Source organism: Anabas testudineus, chromosome 23, assembly GCF_900324465.2.
Source record: "Anabas testudineus chromosome 23, fAnaTes1.2, whole genome shotgun sequence".
Taxonomy (NCBI): domain Eukaryota; kingdom Metazoa; phylum Chordata; class Actinopteri; order Anabantiformes; family Anabantidae; genus Anabas; species Anabas testudineus.
In genome coordinates this window covers 9,330,063-9,339,254 of record NC_046631.1, presented here as the reverse complement: position 1 = coordinate 9,339,254, position 9,192 = coordinate 9,330,063, and the positions used below count along the sequence as shown (strand labels likewise).

At 39.1% G+C, this 9,192-nt stretch overlaps 1 protein-coding gene across 3 annotated transcripts in view; it reads right to left on the bottom strand.

Annotated features, from left to right (window-relative positions):
- Positions 1 to 1,196: 1,196 nt before the first annotated feature.
- Positions 1,197 to 9,192, bottom strand: part of cacna2d1a (calcium channel, voltage-dependent, alpha 2/delta subunit 1a) — a 66,803-nt gene continuing 58,807 nt past the window's right edge. For all 3 annotated transcript variants that reach the window (XM_026362651.1, XM_026362652.1, XM_026362653.1), the window contains 7 exons: positions 8,757 to 8,906; positions 7,699 to 7,751; positions 7,349 to 7,404; positions 6,098 to 6,224; positions 5,247 to 5,359; positions 4,427 to 4,509; positions 1,197 to 2,558 (listed from right to left, as the gene is read on the bottom strand). In XM_026362651.1, coding sequence (XP_026218436.1) covers positions 2,433 to 2,558; positions 4,427 to 4,509; positions 5,247 to 5,359; positions 6,098 to 6,224; positions 7,349 to 7,404; positions 7,699 to 7,751; positions 8,757 to 8,906 — 708 coding nt within the window. In that variant the 3' untranslated portion in view covers positions 1,197 to 2,432. The remainder of the gene's footprint in view (positions 2,559 to 4,426; positions 4,510 to 5,246; positions 5,360 to 6,097; positions 6,225 to 7,348; positions 7,405 to 7,698; positions 7,752 to 8,756; positions 8,907 to 9,192) is intronic.

The window sequence follows — 9,192 nt, the reverse complement described above, 5'->3', positions numbered from 1 at the left end:
AAAGTTAAAGTTAGAAAATAATTTAAGTGACAAATGTCAGTGCTAATGTGGTGCACACATCTTAAATGTGGTTTTCAGTTTCCCACAGACTGAGGCAGCATTTTGCAAACATGCATCACTGTTTAAAGAGGATACGCTTCACACAAAAAGATACACTCCCTGGTTTTGTTTTGGTGTTCTATATAGTGCCCCCCCCCCCCCAAATCCACAAATGTCTTATTGTGTTGATGTTTTGAATGACAAACAGCTGAACATGCATATTTTCACTTTTAAATTGAGAGAACTACAAGGATACTCGGTGATTTGGGGATGAGATAAGGCAAGAAAACCATGGAATGTATCCTTGAAGTGTCTGATATCACTGAACAGTCGTAAAATAATGGTTTCAGTTCTGGCAGGTCTTTGCTTTCTTCGTGAATAAAACAAACACATGACCTACATAGAAATGATTTAAATCTGTGATTGTCAGCTCTTAATTGGAACCAACATACACCTAAATAAAGATCCCACTGTCCGATAACTGACTGCTTTAGATAAAAAATAAAATTTTTACATCAAGAATTTAATACTTGTCTTTTAAATAGTGAATTATTTCCTTCTTAATTACATTACCTCCTTCCACAATATTGTGTAAATACATAAATTAACCAGAAAAACACAGCATGTTGTGTTTCACACAATGCACAATGGATTTATATGTTTATTCTCAAACAATAAAGTGGTTTATTTCACTTGCTTAAGCCTCCCTGACATGACTGCTGCATCAGCATTCGATTGCTTCAATAGTGTAATTTTGGTCCTGTGAAATTTGTTTTGGTTGTTTTGGTGGATTTATCATCTAGAGTAAATCATTTGCAATCGTTTCTATATGTAAAAAAAAATTTTATTAATTATTAATTAAAGATAAAAATGAAACCAGATGAACTTATATTAGAGAAAATGAAACAGGGCAATATAGAGGATCGTGAGCATGAATAGTGATTCCATTTGGAGATACCATGCCACAGAATAATAAACTGCGTGAGTGAATTTCACTACTACGCAGAGATAGAGGCTGTTCTGCAGTCAGAAGATCAAACTGTTAAGATAAGTAACAGCTGCACTTTGAATTGCAGTGCAGATAGTAGTCATTTAATTTCAAAAGTGACAGCAGTGAATGTACCATTCTCTCTCTCTCTTTCTTTCTTTTTTTTTTCTTCTGGAGACCAAAATGTCAAGTACAAATTCTCATATCCCCCCTTCATTTATTTTCTGTAGTGCTGACAGTAAAACAAGCAGTAGCATGCTGTCGTGACACTTCATTCAAATAACTAATAAATAGTGAAATAAATAAATAATACACTTGTTTCCATTCGGTTAAAAGGTAAAGGGCTCGTCTGAGTCACACAGTCACACATGGCACTAGAGTTTTTGTCCAATGAGCATGCAAATGACACCAGCCAGGTTCATCCTCATTGGTTGATGCACGCTATGGCAACAAAGTTTTCAATCCAACACCAGATCCAGATCCATTTACCCCTCCTAATCAGGGCCGACGGTTAGATAACCGGCTACAAAGTGAAAACTCTCACAAGCAGGCGCTCGTCTGCCGAAGAATTGTTTCTGTGCATAACCATAACGTTGAATGTGATTTCCTGACTGCAAATACAGTAAAAATAAGAGTGAACATGATTTCTACACTGCAGATACATTACATACTTGAAAGAACACCGGGGTGAATGTGAAGGCAGTGTACTAAGAGAAACTGTGAAAATGTTCTGGGTGGTGCCATCTAAAAATCAGATAGAGACAACTTTATTATTATTAGCAACCCCACTAAGGCAAATGAAGGGTAAAAGCTTTTTGATGTGACAATTTGGCATATCTTCGTAGCTGAATTCTTCACCGCAAATCAACAAATACCTAACAACTAGCCACTGCAAATAGATTCAAAATGAAGCTTGTGAAGGGCAGCGCAGTTTGTGGCAGCGGTGACTAAAACTGCTCAACATGTTAAACAGCGAGTCACCCCTATCGTAATTTGAATCCCTCTCATACTATAAGGCTGTCTGATGTCCTTCATCAGTGACATTAGCCAGAGAAAGTTACGAAATCGCCAATCAAATCAATCTCTGGATTCCTCTAATCTCACTTGGCAGGGACCACTGAACGGATGCTGTAGGTCAAAGGCTTGTAGTTACAAACTGATATCTTCTGATACAGGTCTTCGGTCACTTTTACCCTTGCACCTGGTGACATCGCTTTGAGAAACCCCTGAAAATTAAGGTATCAAAAGAAGAAACTGGCAGAATGTGGGACTCACGGATGTTTGTTAGTTTGTTACTAGCGCTTCGTGTTGAGCGTTCATCGTTTCACTGGCAGCTTTACATGCTGGTTGCCATGTTGGAGATAAGGAGGGAGGGAGACAGAGGGTGTGACCAGTTTGTATGGGGTCATGATGGGACGGCGTGGTGTCTGGAGCCAGTCAGAATCCAGAGAAACACCAGCTGGAGGGCCATCATTAGCCAAAGCGAGGGACTCAGGCTGGATGCCGCTCCACAGTCAGTCTTATTGGTCTCCTGGTGCCGAACGGGGAACAAAAGAAGAGAAGTTACTGTTTGTTAAAACACATAGACAAACACTTAAATAACTAAACAACTGTAACTAGGAACAATCAGCCTGTCAAGCTTTGGCTTTCTTCACATACTAAAGAATGTTCATGGGACATAGTAGGAGTTATGAACATTCAGCATTTCCAAAATCAACAAGACAGAGGCAAACAAGTGACAAAGGAATGAATTAGTTGTTGTTGTAGTTGTTGTTTGCTGTAATGTATAGTAGAGTGTGATCATTACTATTATTACAGGTTTACCATCAACAGCAATAACCAAATTCTACTTTACAAGGCCAAGGACTAACTAGCTACATTAGTTTTGAGAAGAAGCAGGTAACAAAACAACTTATTTTTTCCACTTCAAGGAGTGTTTTCAACAATTATTAGGAATATTGTGTAGTAAATGTGCCACTATTAAAGCTTGACAGGTGAAGCAAACTAGCAACTAAGTGCGATGGGACTGGGCAGATGGTCAATTAAATTGCTGCGGGCATCAAATAGGAGTTCAGAAAATATATAAACAACATTTATGTATGACTGTAACTGATACCCTTTAGGATATGCTTAGAACCTACAGAGGTATGAAGGAAAACATGTCCTGCCTAAAATCTGACCTGATAAGCTTTTAGAAAAGAAAAAAGAGGTGAGAATCATTAGAATAAATGTCTGGATGCATATCAGAAGTGAGTGGTCTGTTTTAGCTAGTGTCTGGATACAGTGGTAATCAGATGTCAGCAGAGATAGACACTAGAGTCTGTTGGCTGAGACGGATAATGATAGATGGGGAAAAATACAAAGAACATGGCTTGAGGTTCAAAGTCGGGTGAGAAGGACAAAATGTAGGCGAGAGACAGACAGACAAGGGGGTAAAGAGGCGAAGACAGATGGTTATAAAATATAAGTTCATAAGAGAGTGACATTCAAGAATGAGGGTAAGAAAATAAGGAAAAAGACATGAAGTGGTGGAACAATGCAGATATAAAAATAACAGGGGCGATAAGGTGAGAAAAACAAACATAATTAAAATCTCAGGGGAACCAGAGCAAGAGGTAAAAGCCAAAGGCTGTTAGATCAAATATAAGATAATGATAAAATGTTAATGAGAGAGAAAGAGCTAGCCTTATGGGACTGACCCGAGACAGCACATGAACAGTGGCAGCAGAAACATGAGCAGAGAGGAAACCAATGGGGAGCCTGCGCTCCTGCGACACATGGCCTCATCCTAACCATCAACAGTCAATCACAGAGCAGGAAACAAAGAAAACAGAGTAAGAGAATCATGCAGCAGAAGGTCCAGACAGTTAGCCAGAACAAAGAAAATATGAGAAACACAGGCAGAAGAATTAGTTCAGGTAGTTTAGTTTAGTAGACAAATCGTAGTACAAGGCAGATGCATTCGCTCCTGTGAGAAAACATGAAAGTGTGTGCGTGAGTGTTTGCATGTGAGCATTTCACTGAGCAAGACGGTGCAAGCATAAGAGTTAATTCATAAGACGGACAAACTTTGACATTGGAAAAAGACTATAGAGTGAAAACAAACAGAGCATTCGAGCACAGAGGTTTCACACGCAGAGATTCTGAGCTACTCATGAAAAATGTTTGTTTAGCTTAGTTATTCATAAGTAGGGTAACAATCAAGCGTTTGACTTTGCGTGGGAAATCTGTGCACATACAGCTTTCAAGGGATTCAGTAAAAAAAAAAAAGAAAAAGAAATGACATGCACCATGTAAAGATATTAGTGATGATACAGTATTCATAGTGGATGAGCATTTTAAGAATTCTAGTAGTAGTTCTCTACTCGAAGCAGCCACAATCTGATGAAAACAACTTACGTGCGCGTTGTTGTCGAAACAGAATTGCGATTGTTTCCTGTAGCGGGGATTGACAGCAAGTTCACAGGGATTGGGGCCATCAGCTGGAGGCAAAAAGTCAGGAACACAACCCAGTTTGGAGGAGATTCTGTGTTAGCAGTGGAAGCAACAAATAATGTTTTAATGTGAACACTTAACTCTGATTACTATATAATATTTGGAAAATCAATAGGATGCATTACATTATTGTCCAAATCAAACAGATTTAGTTTTATTATCAGAGGACTATTAAAACTTGGAGGAACTTAATTCTGTTTGGATTTGAAGCACATTGCTCAATACCTCAGCGATGTGGAAGACATTTTTGAGCATTGCATTTTCCAAGAGGCTTATTCTACAATCAACCACAGCCCTGTGTACTTGAGAGACCATCATAGATTTATTTTTAAGCTATTTATCAGATGTATCCGAAACTATCATCTGTTGTACAGACACGAGGAGCCCAGTGCAGACACATTCTGAAATCTGGGCCAGATTGTAAATGTGACTTACTGTGGAAATGCTCAGTCATTATTAGAAATATGGGATTTAGAAGATGCATAGTAGGGAAATGGGGAGCAATTAGAATTATAGATCAAGAAATACAATCCTTTTACAGACGCTTGAAGAAAGATTCTATTGTTTATTGCAAGTTGCCTCTCAACAGTAGAAACAAACAGCTAATACTTGGTATCTATTCATAATTATTCTGTCAAAAACACAAAACCTCTCAAACATCTGTTCACAGAATCAGTGGTAAATGTTCTCTGCCTGATGAAAGCTGTGTTAGGTAAAAGGATACATGGCTCTTCCTCCTGTTTAAACTCCTTGGCTTCACATGACAAGCAGGTGATTTTTGCATCAGCGATGATAAAGACCAGGTTTGTCTTGGGCAGCTTTTCAGCATGGTAGGTCCTGGAGAGGAGCAGATGCACAAGAGACACAAGAGAAGTTGCTGACACATGGGCTTGAGTCCAGGAAAGATGGAGGAAAAAAAAAATCACTGAAACACGCTCACAAGAGATGTAGGAAGGTGACTATTTAAGCAGAAATCAATGGGTGGAAGATTCAGATTTTGGTCTGTTGCTTAATATTATACAAGCTGTTAACATACACACTCTTTAGATACTAAGCAATTCTCCTGAAACTCCCTTATAAACACAATGGAACTCACAGTGAGGATTGCTCAATCAGGTTCCCTAACTGCTTTAATTCCTAGGGGGACACAAAACTGCCGTGCCACTTCACTGTCCTCAAGACCTTTAGTGAAACCCACATGTCGCTGGGGCACAAATGATTTTCTCTGCTTTTTTATGGTCGTTGTTAAAAAGAAACGTGTGTGCGGCTAATGTGCAGGAACACTGCACGGCATGCGGGCAGGCACTCCATTAGCCGGCACAAGGGGGCCTTAAAACGGAGTACGTGTACACACATGTGCATAGACACACACATGAACATGCCAAGACGGTGGTCCATACATTTCACTTGACTTCACCTTCATGGCATGTGAATTTTTACAGCCCTCTGTGAGCTCGATGTCCAGAGATTTCGTTTGTGTCTCATGGATGCAAACATATCACTATGGGTCAGGGAAGGTGTTCCCACCTTGATCTAATCTGAGGGTGGACCTGGTGCCTGGTTTGAAGCTTTTACCTCGAGCAGTTTCCACAGTCGACTGTGCGGCTGAAAGACAGGTTGTTGTTCAAAAAGTAGATTTGGGTTTGCTCCGTGATGCAGACCTCTTTAAGCATGGCATCTGACACTTCATCATCCATTTCAGCTGTAGGAGGAATCACAGTTACAACTAAAATTAAAACATTAAAGTACAACAGTGCTGGACGACATCTTCTTCTGCTTTGAGGACAAATTGGCTTGGCTCAACTTAAAGCTGTATTAACTGACTTTTTGTCACTTGGCACAAGTTCTACACAAAACACAGACAATGCTGATACAATTGTTAAGCAGAAAAAATGGCTGCAGCAGAAATATTTCCAAATTATCATTTATCTAGAGCTGTCTTTCTGGCCAATCTACAAAGGTCAACATTCACTTCTCTTTTAGCTCTGTTTGACGACAATGGATTTGTCTTTTGCAGGCTCTTGGTAATCAGTGGTTTCCCCTTTACATTTACATTTAGTCATTTGGCTCCTCACAATGCCTCTATCCATAGTGTCATAAGGAGAAGTGCTTGTTTCGTTTCCAGATAAAAGAGAAATATTATTTATTATTATTATATTTGCTTGATTTTATTTGAATTCATCTTAATTGAGTGGAAGTTGCAAAAAGAGACATGCAGCAGTCAGGACGCAGGATGGTAAGAGCCTGCACAATGAGTTGTGTAGCATATTCACAAGATGTAAATTTGAATCATAACAAAAATTTGTACAAAAAAAGTGAAATGAACAAATAACACGAACAAATAAAAGAATGAGCTGATGAACAAACTAATAAACACTCAGAACCTGGCTTTTACTGAGTCATTCTTCCCAGATGATTAAGGGTCAACTCACGGACACGACGTAAACACACTTTTCTTCAACTTCTGAAATGATCTGGCTGAAAAATCCCATTAATAAGTCTTCTTCATTACGGTATGATATAAACACAAAGAGACGTCATTTTGTTTTGGATCTGTAACCCGTATTTTCTAACAGCAGCTGTAGTTTTCACACAAAATCCCACAAGTAAAAAGCTAAAATCCAAACATCTTGCTTTCCTGTGAACAATATTGTTATTCACTACTAATTCTTGGCATGTACTGACTAAACTAGAGGATTTATCAAAACCAAAGCCTAATATCAATTTCATTCTATAATGAAGTCATCTTGGTCGTCCAGACTTGGAAAACAAAACAAAAAACACTCAAAGCACTATTCTTTTTCTGTTAAGTTAATAGGAACTCACCTGCATCCAGGACACTGGGGAATGTGATGCTGACCAGTAGCTGCTGCAGCATGGACCTGTACACATATAATAACCCCAAAGCATGAAAAACGTCTAGAATCAGTGGAACATAATTTACAGCAAATGGCATAAGTGAATGCTAATTTAAATAACGTAAAAAAAGGTAAAAAGACAACATTCTGGTGACACAAAGAACAAAAAACTTTTATTAATACATTATAAAACAAGTTGTTAATGACATCAAGACAGTGAGTATTAACTGAGACAAGATCTTGTGGAATGTTCTTGGGAACAGGACGACACTAACCATATTAGAAACGGTTCAAAAACAACCACAAAAAAAGACTCACCAGGCTGCAGCTGTCATCCACCACCCTAAATTTAAAATATCTGCTATTGTGGGCTGAAAGGGAGAAACAAAACAAGAATTAATATCAGAAAAGGACAATGATAAATTAGCTGGATGAGTTTACAGTGGCTGCATTAAATCCAGTTTAAGCAGGCACAGGGACCCAAAGTCCCAAACATTTTATTTTCTTTCCTCTTAGAGGCAATTAGAACACAGTCCTCCCCAACAGATGCGAACATAAATATGTAAACAAAGAGCCAGTGAGAGAACACGTAGCGCACATTTTAAATAAAAGGCCCAACATGTTGCTTCAATTATGCTTAGCATGCAAAGGCCTTGTTTTGGTGAATCAGTGCTGTATCCTTTCTCTTCAGTAGATGAATCATCAAGGAGTTTTAACTAACTGTGTTAGACGCATCATTGGCTGCTGACAGTGTCTTTGATCAGAAGATATCTGTATCTTTCATCTCACCTTGGTCACTGAAGCGTTTTGTACACATTTATGATCCAAGTCGGGAAATTACATAGTTCCAATCGAGTTTTTCCATGTGAATTACTTTGCACAGCCTGTCTCACTAGGTTGAAAATCCCCAGTATTCAATGGTGTAACGTCTAACAATCTGCATCATTCTCTCTGAGCTCTACATCTTAAGTGATGACAAACAGTGCCCCCTTTTTACATCAGCTGCTGTGTTAACAAAGCACGCTAGAGCACCTAATCCTGTTACTCTTTCTGCAACTCCAACTTTAACGCTTTCACCATACCCTCTGCTCCCCTTCTCATCTGCTCTATTCAGATTTATGGCTCCCCAGTGAGTGACAGTTTGTGTGTGTGCATAAGTGTGACCATTTGGACGCAAAGAGAGGATGGAAAGAGGAATGAGTAAAAGTACTGCATGTATACTTACATCCACCTGTGTGCCAATACAGGGAAATGACTATATGTATATGCATGGAGATCAAAATGTGTGAACATGTAAGTGGGGGTGTGCACATGTGGCTTCCTAAGTGTGTGTGTGGTAGGCTTTGTGTGTATGGTTTCTGGCTTATGTAACTCACCACATAGACGGATCGCAGGCCTGCAGCTGCCTTGCTCTCCTTCTTAGGGTCACACAGTGACTGGTAGTCATAGGTCTTCTTAAGGGTGAACAGGGAGTCATTCAAATTTCTCATTAGGAAGGGGTCGATAACTCCAAAGAAACTCCCAATCTAATTTTAAGAGGAAGGAGAAGAAAATGTTCACAAAAACATATTTTACAGCACCTTTGTTGTATTGTTCAGTATTGTTCAGGCAAATGCCACATTCACAAAGGACCTTCCCATAACGCCTGTATAACGTGCTTTGAAGGCCAGAGGAAAAAAAGAGGACTAATATGACCTGACATACAGTGTTATTGTTCCAGATTTGCTTAAGTATAACTGTCAGTAAAATATCTCTAAAATAACAGTGTTCCGGCAAATGTATACTGCCTGTATGCTGATCAAAGTCTTTACT